The sequence below is a fragment of the Phalaenopsis equestris genome, unplaced genomic scaffold (genome assembly GCF_001263595.1).
Source record: "Phalaenopsis equestris unplaced genomic scaffold, ASM126359v1 Scaffold000840, whole genome shotgun sequence".
Classification (NCBI taxonomy): Eukaryota; Viridiplantae; Streptophyta; class Magnoliopsida; order Asparagales; family Orchidaceae; genus Phalaenopsis; species Phalaenopsis equestris.
In genome coordinates, this window is record NW_018165280.1 from 5,771,408 (window position 1) to 5,785,409 (window position 14,002).

At 30.6% G+C, this 14,002-nt stretch overlaps 1 protein-coding gene across 2 annotated transcripts in view; it reads left to right on the forward strand.

The window, feature by feature from the left end:
* Positions 1-4,010: 4,010 nt before the first annotated feature.
* The window catches only part of LOC110031617 (biogenesis of lysosome-related organelles complex 1 subunit 2), a 62,687-nt gene continuing 52,695 nt past the window's right edge, over positions 4,011-14,002 (forward strand). For both annotated transcript variants that reach the window (XM_020734915.1, XM_020734914.1), the window contains exon 1: positions 4,011-4,204. In XM_020734915.1, the coding sequence (XP_020590574.1) occupies positions 4,091-4,204 (114 nt within the window). In that variant the 5' untranslated portion in view covers positions 4,011-4,090. The remainder of the gene's footprint in view (positions 4,205-14,002) is intronic.

Below are 14,002 nucleotides of genomic sequence, written 5' to 3' on the forward strand. Positions count from 1 at the left end.
AAGTGGTGAGGTTGAAATGAAGCATCGACATATTATAAAAATAATAGGAACTTTACTTCATGATGGAAAATTATCGTACACTCTTTGGGATGAAGTTCTTCAAAAATTGCTGTTTATTTAATCAACATAATCCCTACTAGAACCACTAGACAAATATCTCCATTTCAACATCTAAGAGGGAATTGCAACTTCAAAAATGTATTTAAGAGTACTCAAAATAGTTGCTTTCTATGGAGACAACCACGATCTACTCACAAATTAGCTCAATCCAATGTGTTTTTTTTAGTTACTCACCCATTCATAAGGGTTATAGATGCTACAATCCAATCACAAGTAAGATAATCATCTCAAAACATGTTGTATTTGATGAGCATAATTTTCCCTATGCCTATAGCGGTGCGGAAGATAAATCCTTGGGAAAATAATCTATACACCAAAGTACCTCACCACTTCTTCTTGCACCTACCACATACCTACTTAACTCTCAAAAAATTACCCCATTTGTTGTTACCAATCTTTAAAATTAAATCTCATATAATAATTCACTAATAACTACTAATCCCCAAAATCCTAAATCACCTTTGGAAACTCTACAACATGATATACCAATACCAATACTAAGTTTTATTTCATAGCTTTCTATTTAAAATCCTCAAACACATTCTATGATAAAAAGACTAAAACAGGCAATTTTAAACCAATTCAGAAACTTAATTTGACTCATAAACTCACATCCCAACCATAACCTACATATTATACACAAGTTGTGAAACAGATCCAGCGGAGGAGAGCAATGACTGAGAAATTTCAAGTTTTATAATTGAAAGGAATATGATTATTGGTTCCTCTACCTAATGATCAACCCATCTTGAGTTCTAGATGGAACTATACTACTAAATTTTAGGTTAATGGCTAGGAGGCTAAATACAATTATAGGTTGGTAACTCAATACTATAAACAAGAGTTTGGAATAAACTACATGAAAAAATTTTGTCTGATGGCTAAAATATCTATGATTCACATATTATTCATTATAGCACTTCATAATAATTGGAAAATTCTGTAATTTAATGTTTCTAATGCTTTTCTACATAATACTCTTCATAAAACTATATAAATTCATCAACCACAACATTTTAATGATTCCCAACATCCAAAACATGTTTATATTCTTAAAAAGGCACTCTATGGACTCAAACAACCTTCACATCAATGTTTAATGCACAATCAACATTCTTAGCTCAAACTGAATTCATAAACAACAAGGTTGATCCTTCCTTGTTCATTTATAGTAAAGATAAAGCTATAATATTTGTTTTAGTGTATGTTGATGACATTTTAATTACATGTAACTACACTAAGATCATATCTACATTTGTTTGGAAATTGAATTCAAGATTTCAGCTTAAGCAACAAGGATCAAGTACCTATTTTCTTGGAATTGAATGGCAGAGATTAGATACAATGTATTTTTGAATCATTAAAGGAATACACAACAACTTAATCAAATAGCAGAGATGCGGGACTGTGTGGTCATTAGTACATCACGATCTCCTAAAGAGCAAACTCAAATGAATGACACTCCATTACATAATCTAGGATTTCATAAGCAATTGATAAAATCAATGCAATACTTAACCATTACTATATTGAATATAAATTTTATTGTAAATCAAATATCTTAGCATATGCACAATCCAACAACTCATCATTTTCAACAACTCACTCGTCTTCTAAGATATATCTAAGGAACAAGAAATAATGGTTTCTAATGCTTTTCTACATAATACTCTTCATAAAACTATATAAATTCATCAACCACAACATTTTAAAGATTCCTAACATCCAAAATACGTTTATATTCTTAAAAAGGCACTATATGGACTCAAACAACCTTCACATCAATGTTTAATGCATAATCAACATTCTTTGCTAAATATGAATTTATAAAAAGTAAGGATGATCCTTTCTTGTTCATTTACAATAAAGACAAAGATGTAATATTTGTTTTAGTGTTTGTAGATGACATTTTAATTACATTTAACTGCACTAAGATCATATCAACATTTGTTTCCAAATTGAATTCAAGATTTTGGCTTAAACAACAAGTATACTAAGACATCATTGAATAAGTTCCTCAGAGATAATAACATAATACACTAGTACTCTTATCTTTACGCACTGGATTAAAATGGTGACATTGAAATGAAGCATCGACATATTTATAAATCATCCTTACTAGAAAATTCTCCACAATACAATATTTCTTAATAATTTTTCATAATTTCTGAAATCCTATATCTATTTCAAGGTATATGAAGATCTATTTAAAATTAAGATTTAACATTAAAATGTTTTTTTAAGGATTACATTTACATACTTTATTAAATTTTTTATATATACTTTATATACTACCTAACAAAAAATTTTTCGCAGGCTTTCCAATTTTCTTAAAATGAGAGTTATAATGAGAAAAATGGGGGAAAATAAGAAATTCTAGAGCGAAAAAGTTAGAGACCATAGAACCAATTTTATTTGCAAAATTAGTTGAAAAAATTATCTGACTCGAAGTAAATTAATGTAATTCTACATCATATTTTAATTTTGTTATTCTTTCATACAATTTGAGTATTTTATTTGGTTGATTTTCAAATAAATTTATTTATGCAAAAATTCTTAAAGTTCTCATCACATAACTTTCGATATGTCATGTCATGAATTGTATTGGTCATATTGACATAAGAAAAATAGGAATTTCTATCGTAAATTTTGTTTGTATAATATTGTATGCAATTATAGAGTCATAACTATTGATGAATATAGTTCCAATTAATCATTATATGTTAAAATCAACCATATTTATTTTATAGGATTTGCTTCATAATGCATTTTTTTTGTCCTCCATAAAATTATTGAATAAGTTTTTTAATATTTTAATTTTAAGATTAGATTTATGTAGGCTCATCATTAACTAAATAATTTAATTTCATTAATTAAAATTGATTTATCTTTTGATCTAAAAGGTGAACCAAAAAAAATTATGATTTTTTTTTGCATAATTTAATTATTTTCAAAATATAACAATGCATTATTCTTTTAAGGTAATTGCATATTTTCTAGGATTAGCATCAACTAATTAGGTAGCATATTAGTAAGATTTCATTAATGTATATTAATAAGCTTGAAGAAAGTATCATGACGAAAAGCAACATAACATGAAATCATACATTTGCATATATACCATCTAAAAATTATGAATTTATAAATCTAAATGGTAAACCTTTTCTCTATAGTTATCTCACCCAAAATTTTCATAATATATAAAAATAGAGGTTTTAGGCAATAATCATTAAAAAATATTGAATATAATATTTTAGTCACCTAAATTATAAATATAATATTTAAAATTTAAGTGATTAAAATATTATATTTAATGTTTTGAATGGTTGAAAAGAAATTCATAAAAATATTACTATTTTAACATTAAAAAATTAAATATATCTTTTTTACACATTTACCAACTATAATGTGAGACCCATTAAGCTCATTTTTCCCAATAATAATAAAAAAAAACACTTTCTATGCAGGAAAAAAATATTACATCAGGACTCCGTACGTAAAGTTACGTGCGGAGTCCAATGAAATCACGCCACACGTGAAATCACGCAAAAAAAAAACCCGGCCAGGTAACACAGGGGAATATTCCCCCCTCGTGTTATTCATGTATTATTGTATGTTATTCAAGTGTTATTGATATGTTATTGTGTTATTATACACCAAAAATATTCCCAGAACACAATAACACATGAATAACATACAATAACATCTGAATAATACGGAGAGAATTTTTCCCTGTGTTACCGGATCAATTTTTTTTTCTCAGATGGTGCGATTTTATTGGACTTCATACGTAACTCTGCATGCGAGAGTCTATGCAGAGATAAGATGACAAAGAGATTAAAATTAAATATTAGATGTCAGATAAATAAAAAAATAAGGATCGAGTAATTCCGCATTTGGGTTTGGAAAAGTTTGCTTTTGTTCCCCTAATTTTTTCCATTAAGAAATGAGGTTCTAGATTCCATGATTGATGGGAGCAACAGCCATGACAGAGGAGAGAAGGGGAACGGAGCGTGACCAGCTTGCTGATTATCTTGAGCGTCTATTCTCAGACGTTTCCACCATGGTTAAAAGCGAGCTCCAGGTCATCTTTACCCTCATGCGAGTTCTTCATATTTTTTCCATTGCGAACAATTCCTTATAACACGATATTTCTTTGTTCTTCGATTTTATAATCATCCAAATTAACACTGTGCGATCTAATGTTAGATTTAACCATTTTAATTGAAAATTAGTTCTAGGGCGAAAAGTGATTCTATCTAATTCTTTAAGCTGAAACTTTGATCCAGTTTTTGTTTGGCACAATCAATGAAGCTATCCTTGATGCGTTTTAAGCTCTTAACAAGCACTGTTTCGTATCTAATAAGAATTGGGGTTTTTTTTTTTCTTTTTCTGAACATCTAAACTGCATTCTATGGTACAACAAGCTTCGCACTTTTAATCCGGTCAACTCTTCTCAGTTGAAGGCGTTGAGGGAAACAATCGAGGACAGGAATGTCTAGAGGTTGAACTTGGCCACAAAATAGTTAGTGAAATTTACATACCTCGCACACAATTCTTATTTATTTACATATCTCACACCTGAACTTCCATCTTTACAAAAATAGCACTTTGGTGCTTTAAACGTATGCATGAAAAGGTGTATTTCGCTTTTAACAAGTGGTATAATGCTATTTTTGATGTAATATTAAATACTTGAGTGCTATGTGTGTAAATATGAAAGTTTAGGTGTGAGATTTGTAAATACATAGGAATTGTGTGCTATGTATGCAATTAATTAATATAGATAAACTAATTGCTTAAAATCATAATTGCTAGAGGTTCATATTGAGTCATTATTGGCTGTCAGGATATGCTTAATGCCGAATTTTACAAGGTACATGATACTTGTAAAAGAAGTGATAATAAGATATACTTCTTAAAATCCGGCATTTGTAAAATCGGCATACAACATAGAGGATTCAACAAAAGATTTACCAAATGTTCTAGATAGTATTTGACTCTTCAAATGAGCTCATTTAGTCACATGAGATTTACTCTTTGGTTCCTAAGCAACTAATAGCAACATTTATCCATTGATTTTGGGTGCCCTTATGTTTTGCTATTGCATCTTACCATGTCAAAATTTTCACATTGGATTACGAGAACAAAGTTATGAGGGGCATGATTTCCATAGCGATATAAGAATGAATTATACCATTAAGCTTTCCGTTATGCCTTGCTTATGTAAGGGAAAATAATGTCGAAAAATTACTTCTTGCGTATCTAAGGGTATTTTGATCTCAGATGCCAAACTTTAACAATTTGATTAATTGGGGAAGGATGGATTAGTAATTATGATTACAACATATTACTATATTGGGAAAGAAATGGTGAACAAAAAGATACCAACCTTGGCTAAAATTACTTCATTCTCCAATCTAGGCTAATGAAGTTGAGCAAATGGTTGTATTGGCATGTGAAGCTGATCGAATGAATACCATTGATTCTTATGTTAGCCAATTTTTGCATTGGCATTAAGAGTATGATGTCTATGAAGGTGTATTTCTTAGTGCGTGAGTTGGGTGGGATGTGAAATAGGAAATATGGTGATATTAAAATATGAGAGAATGCGGAAATGCAAGACAAGAAATGTGTAATTTAAGATTTCATACCCTTAATTTCTTTTTGTTTTTAAAAATAATAGTTGAATTGTGGGGCTTATGACTGTTTTGTTAACTTAATGCAAAAATGCAAGAGAAACAACATTTTTCAGTAGTATGATGCATAATATTGTGTAATTTTTCTTGTGACGAAAATAATTATTCACCTACACTATTCTAAGAACAAGTTATAAGATGAATAGCACGGGAAAGCCACCAAATTGGTAAAGCCATAAAATTAGCCAGATTTTACTAACAATAAAAACTTCTAAAAGTAGAAAATACTAAACATAGAAAATACTAAAATTAGAAGACACCAAAATAATAAATTCCTAAAATTTTGACACCCTCCCCTCAAGCTGGTGCATAGATATCTATCTTACCCAACTTGCTTGCAAAGAACTCAAAATTAGGTCAAAAAAGTCATTCGATAAAGATATATAATGTTTGTTGCACAGTCAGAATATAAGTCATGAAAATAGCTCCACAATCAATTGTTCATTTTATGAAGTGTTTCAGACTCTGTTTGGCGCAGCTGCAGCTTTTTAGCTTTTCAGTTGCAGCCGCGCTCTCGAGGAAGCTGCTGCAGGAAAGCTGACTGCCTGTTTGGTGCAGCTGTGTGAAAACAACTTTGGAGCAGCTGCTTATAGAAAAATGACCATGCTGCCCCTGTTTGGTAAAACAGTTTAAAATAGTACCGTGACAATGATATTTTTGATACTTCTGAAGTAAAATCTTTTTTTTTGTTAATATCTTGCCTTTTTTTATCACCTACTTATTTTTGGCACCTGTGACCTTCGGTTTTGAGCAAGCTGCAAATTAGCTTGTTTGCTAATTAAAATAAACCATTAATTTTATGATGGTGAATAAAAATAAACTTTAGGTGGATTCCTTATATTTGACAAAAATCTTTGATCTTCTTATCAACAAATTTTATTTTATAATCGATGAAAGTAATCATGGGTAACCTGGACCTACAAATGATCACTCCAAATGAAGTTGCACATGTCTATCCCTTATGATGAATACAATTTTAAAGACATCTCAGGGCATAACAGTAAAGGGAAATGAGAGATCGCCGGATTGAAAACGGGATAATTCTTTGAGGGGGCAGAGAATAGAGAATCCAGAAAGAAAAAGAGAAACACTTTCTCTCCTGCTCTCAGATGGTGGGAACGAAGGCCGGTATAAGCACACTCCTCTCCTACTCTCCACCGTCCCGACGAACGCCGCTTACAACAGGGACAAACAACGCAACTCATAATCGGGACAAACGCCGCTCATAGTGGGATGTGCATTGCTCAGGCGCGAATCGACACGATACCCTCTCGCTCTTTCTTTCACACGATAGGACCGAATGGATATCCTCAACCGTTGTGGAGGATCGAGCAGGGAGGAGCTTCGAAGGCAAGGAAGGAGCTTCGACTCTATATGCTGCGATCCAGGGGTATTATCGAACGTTCCCCACGAACGCGAGAAGAGAAAGCTGTGTTGCGGGGTTAATCCTGCAGCCGGCTTTCCGCTTGCTTTAGCTTCCTTTGACTGCAAAGTTGGGAGCCAAACGGAAAAGTTTTGCAGTTTGGGGCCGCGCCGCGTAAAAAAAGTGGCCCCAAATGGAGCCTCAATCTCCACATGTTTTGTGCGGCCATGTTGTACCATATTTTATACAATGCTTATGACTGTTTTATTGTCACATTATAACTTCATTAGCATGTTTATCGGGTTGTAGCTCTTCAAGATATCTATTAAACCATAACATTTCACGTACTCCATTAGCCATAGCCATGTATTTAGCTTTGACATTGCTCCTCGCAATCACATTTTGTTTCTTATTACGCCATGCAACCAAATTTTCTCAAACATACATAGAATATCTGAACGTAGTTCTTCTGTTAATAATTGAGCCCACTCAGTTTGTATCAGTGTATGCCTCTATATTTAATTATGTGGTCTTTTTGAAGAGTAAACCTTTCTTGGTGTATTTTTAAATATTTAAGAATCATGTTAATTGCTTCAAGGTGTTTCTCATAAGATGAATACATAAATTGACTTATCAAACTACAACAAAGGCGATATTTGGCCGTGTATTTGACAAGTCTATCAACTTTTCTTCTTACTTTTGATATTGAAATGTATCCATTGGATGACCTTTCCCATATCCTATCTTCTATTGGGATTAATTGGAATGTCTGTAGGCTTATAATCACTCATCCTAATTTTCTTTAAAAGATCAACACACAATTTCATTAGGAAACAACAACCCATTTCTTCGATCCAACAACATTCATGCCAAAGAAATACTTTAGAAATCCTAAGTCTTTGGTCTCAAAAATTGATGAGAAAGAAGTTTTCGAATGGTTCATCTCACATACATCATCTTCAATGAGAATTATATCATTAACATATATAATCAGTATGACTATCTTACCATCTTTTGATATTCTAAAGAACAATATATGATTCCCTTGCACTGTAGTATACCATCGTTCTTTAACAAACAGAGTAAATTTCTCAAACCATGTTCTTGGTAACTGCTTCAACCCATATAGACTTTTTTAGTTTGCACATTTTTGTGCCAAACTTCTCATTAAAACTTGGAGGTACATTCACATACACTTATTCCACTAAGTCCTCATTGAGAACTATACTTTTTATATCTAGCTATTGTAAGTGACATTCAAGATTAGCTGCAAATGACAAAAAAACTTTTGTAGTGAATGCCTCGAAGCAATTAATACCATAGGTCTGAATGAATCATTTGACAGCTAGTTGAACCTTGTACTGTTCTAGAGAGTCATCAAAATTATACTTGACTGTAAACACCCATTTGCATCTGATAGTTTTTTCCTCTAGGCAGATCAACCAATTTTTGCATGTCATTTTTTTAGAGCTTTCATCTTCTCGAAGAAAACCTCTTTTCACTTAGGAACTTTTAGAGCATTCTACACAGTATTAGGAATCTCCATACAAGATAAATGTGAGGTGAAAGCCCAAAAAAAATGTGAGAGATCTTATATGACACACAATTAGATAATGGTATTGGGTGCTAGACCTCATCCCCTAACAAGCAGTAATGGGAAGACTGGAATCATTAGATTTATGATCAGAGCTAGACTTAGGTTTATGACTAGAAGACTTAGAACTCGAAGATGAATTAGACTAATCACGGGGTAAAGGCTCAATGAGGAATCTGGAGGGTTTATGGATTATGGGCATTGTAATTGAATCGTAAACTTTATTTTTCTGTTTTCCTTTGTCACGAGTACACAATGTCAAATATACCTATGTTGTAGTTCTTTTTAATGTTTCCTCTTTTTTACTTATAAGATTATGAATAACAAGAGATGACACTGTAGGAAGACCTGAATCATCTTCAATATCTAAAGAAATTCAACCCACTTTCTCCTGAAAATAATATAGCTTGGATTTTCAGGTTGAATAATTAAGATTGGGGAGATATTATTTTGTGTATTTAGTTCGAAGAAAAGGGTACGCTAAATGGGGTCGGCTACGTGAATCTTTTCTCTCCATTGAGTCATATTCAGTGTCATATTTTCACTAAATTCTATTAAATTATGAGAATTTTTTATACATTACACCTACGTCTTTTTTAGGTCAACCTCTACTTTTCTTAACAAAATTTTAATCCAAAACATTTACTCTTCTAACCGGATCATCAGATGATCGTCGTTTAATGCGAACAAACCATCTAAGATGACTCTTTCTAATTTTGTCTGCCACTAGAGCTTCACCACCTTTTCATGGATATATTCGTTTCACATTGTCTCTAAGTGTAAAGTCACGCATCTGTCTAAGCATTCTCATCCCAACAACACATAACTTAGTTTTATACTTCTCTTTTGTAGGCCAATATTCTGCATCATAAAGTATTGCAGATATTACCAGCTTCTTATAAAATTTTCCTTTAAGTCTAAGCGGTACTTTTCTATCACACAATGGGTCCCATACATTCCTCCACTTCAATCATCTAACTTGAATTTTACTAATAACATCCCCATCTATATCTACACTTTGAATAATATACCCGAGATATCTAAATCATTCACTTCTTTTAATGACTTGATCACCCATTGTCACAATCCCGCCACTAGATCCAATATTACTAAAATTACATTCCATGTATTTAGTTTTAAATCTACTCAAAAGAGAAGTTTTAGACTCTAAAGTTGACCATTATAGTTCAAGTTATTTCTGAACTTTTTTTCTAGTCGAATCTATAAGAAGGATATCGTTAGCAAAAAACATACCAAGGTACATCTTTCTGTAAATGCCCAGTAAGAATATCTATAACTAAAGCAAAAAGATATGGACTTAAAGCCGATTTGTGATGTAATCCAACTAAAATAAGAAAAATACTCGGTCAATCCTCTTTCTGTTCGAACACAAGTAACAACTATATTATACATATCTTTAATGACTTGAATATAAGTCATATCACAACATTTCTTTTTTAAAACTCTCCAAAGAACTTCTCATGGAACCTTATCTTAACCTTTTTCTAAATCAACAAAAATCATATGTAGGTCCTCTTTACTCTCTCTGTACTTCTCTATTAAGCTTCTCAATAAATGTATAGCTTCCATAATAGACTCGACAGTCATAAATTTAAACTGAATTTGTGAAATCTTTGTATCACGTCTTTACTTATGTTCTATTACTTTCTACCATAATTTTAATGTTAAATTAATTCTTCTATAACTTGCACTCTCGTGCATCCCCCTTTATTCTTGAAAATAAGGATCAACATATTCTTCATCCACTTTTCATACATCTTTTTAATTTTTAATATAATATTAAAAAATTTAGTAAGCTAAGAAATTTCTAAATCTCCTAAATATTTTCACACTTTTATTAAAATACTATCACGCTTTATTAATTTTCTACCCTTTTATTTTTAAAGACTCATCAACTTTTTTTACTAATGCAATGATAAAAATAAAAAATTTTCTTATTATTAATGATATTAAGCTCACTAAAAATGATCGTAAAATCTTTACTGGAAAGTTTATTAAAATATTTCACCCACCTATGTTGAATATACTCATCTAAAAAAATTATTTTTTGATTTTCATCTATAATATTTTTTCTTTACTAAATCCTTTTCTTATCTTTTTGTTTGATTAGTTTATACGTATATCTCTCTTGTTTTTAGCATCTAATTTATTATAAAGATTACTAAAATAGAATTTTTAGCTTCACAAATTGTTCGCTTATACTTCATATGGTTCACCTTATGTTTTTCCCTATTCTAAAAGCTTTTACATTTAAACCAATTTTTATGATAAAATTTCTTATATTTTATTATTTTTGTACTTTATTATTCTACCGCAAATTATTTTTATTTATAAGAGTTTTTTTTTTTAATTATCTAAGTGCATTTTTTGTAACATGTTTAATAATGCTCGCTACTTTTTCCCACATAACATTAGTTGCTTCATGGACATCATCAATATTAATATCTTGAAGTTTACTAAAAAATAATTTTATTTGTCTTTTACGTACTCTCATCTAATTCTATGACAATTTGTATTTTTATCTTTTAACCCTTCATCTTAAAATAAAAAATTAATAATTAATGTTGGATACTTAAACTTTCATATGGAATGATCTTATAATCTTTACAATTTCAACGATATATTTTCTCTTAAGAAAATAATCAATTTATGTTTTCTTATATCCATTCTTATAAGTGATAGCATACTCATTTTTTTTTAAATAAAATTTTAGCAATAACAAAATTATAAGCTAAAGAAAAATAAAATATGCCTCTACCTTTTTCATTAGCCACAGCAAATTCGTAGTCACCATGAATATTTTTAAAATTTGTTATCACTCTACCAACATCTCTTTTTAAATCTCCTCAAATAATTTTTTTTTTTTTCAATCGATCAATCGATATCATTTATATTAAATTTATATTAATTATTTTTGGTCATTTTAAAATTTTTCCTTTGAACATATATTTTTAAACCTATTTGAGAAACATAAACAACTATAAGATTAATAATCTTAGTAACAACAACAATCTTTGGGATTATAATTCTATCCCTAATTCTATTAATTTTTACTATATTATCTTTTAAAAATTTATCTAGAATTACCCTTACACCATTTTTACCACGACTCCTGCTTAATATCAAAGTTTAAATCCTAAGCTATCAAACTCTTTAGCATTTTCTCTAACTCATTTAATTTCTTGATTGTATAAGATATTTATCTTCCCATGAATCATAATATCGACTAATTTTATTAATTTTCATGTGAGAACTTTTGCTTGTTTTAACACTATACCCTAATGTCAGTGTAACGAACGTTGCACATTTCAAGGTGACTGTTATAGAGTTGAGAATGAAAAGTTGCAAGAAAAATTGAAATTTGAGGATTTAATAGAAATTCTAAGATCAACAAAAGATTGGGCGATTGATCGGGGATTACTAAATTGAAATTTTGATATGTTAGGAATCCTTATTTGTCAGGCTGACGACATTTAAACAAGCGCTTCTTGGGAGGCTACCCAAGGTACATATGTGTTAATTTGTTTTTGAGTTGTAACTATTTGTGGTGTGTTGTGTTAGTTGTTTGTGTGAATTGAGTTGTTTGATGTTTGGGGATATATTCAGTAATTATGGTTTCACTGTTGTTAATGCTGCTATGATGATGTATTTCCTTATATTTGTTGTACTGGAACTTTAAATTTGTCACTATTTTAAACTTCTAATAATTCCGGACAAATGTAGTCGGTTGTATTTATTTTTCTATGCTTATACCTGCATTTTTTTGGACTTCATTCAGTTCAATTTTCATTATAGCATGTGTAGGTTAGATTTACTTTCTGTTGCATACTGTTCCTACTTATTTTGGATAGACATATGGGATAGATTGTATTTCTAAGTTGTGATATTTTTTCCTACTTATATTTCTTATATTAAATGTTATACATGTTAAAAATCAAGTTTGGAGGGGGAAGGGGGGAGAAAATCTTTTAAAAACTTAACCTTATTTGTCCTCAGTAGTCTTCATATTAAATTGATATCACTTTAAAATGACTTGTGGTATGTGGTGTTATTTTTAGGGTATTATAATTTTGATTTTAGGGATGTTATAGAAAACTTTGTTGAGACTTTAGGAAAATAGAACTGTTCTAGAGTTGAGGTATTTTGTAGGAAACATAAAGGAAAATAATTTTACTATTTATGGTAAAAAACAGAATTGTTTTTTTGAAAACCTAGGATTCTTAGATTTACATTTTATAAGAATTGAGTCTCTTTTAAAACCTATTTTCAAACTAATACTCACAATTATCAAGTGAAGGAAAGTGATGAGTTTTCAACTTTAGGAAGATGATAGTGAAATCCAAAATTATTAAAGACAGATTCAGATATAGTAATTTTCACATAAAAGTAGAAATGATTGAAAAATGATTTTAAAAGAAAAAAAAAAGTAAAAGAATTGAAAAGTGAGGAGAAGCTTGAGGAGAAGTTTAATAAAAAATTGATTTCACTTGAACTTTCTAAAGGAGAAGACTTGGATATAATTTTAAGCTTGTTCTTATTTCATAAAAGTATTAGTCAAATCTTTACTAATAGAGTGCTTAAAAGTTGTCTTATATACTTTCTAAGAATTCCAAGTTTGACAAATTACAATTAATTTTGAAGTTGATAGAAATCAAAATTCCTAACTTAATACAAGATATTCTTATACTCTACTCCTAGCCTGATTCACTAGAATTTCTTTTTGGTTGCACTATGACATTCTTGAGGCAAAATTGTAGGAAATTCTTAAGAAACCCATTACATCAAATCACAAATTTAGTTTTTAAAGTTGTAGTGTTACTTGAGGACAAATAACATTTAAGTTTGGGGGATTTTGATCAATCTTTTAACAAGCTTAATTTTCTTTACATTTAACACCAGTTTTTTTAATGAAATTGCACTTTAAAGAAATGCATTTTCATATTTTTCTTGTAGGTATATCAGGTAGAAAACATGGAATGAATTGGAGTTGAAACGGGGCGAAGCGGAGGCAAAATGGAGAAAAGGGAAAACCAGCAGAGTGGCGCCCTAGGCGCCCCCCGCCCCCCGCCCCGGGCACCATGGCGCCAGAAAATCCCAAGAAACTCGAGAAGGTGGGGCCTAGGCTCCAGAACTATATTTGACGAATTCAGATGGTTGGAGAGGCACTTTTTGGTATTTCTAAGTCCCGAAATTCTCCAGGAATGC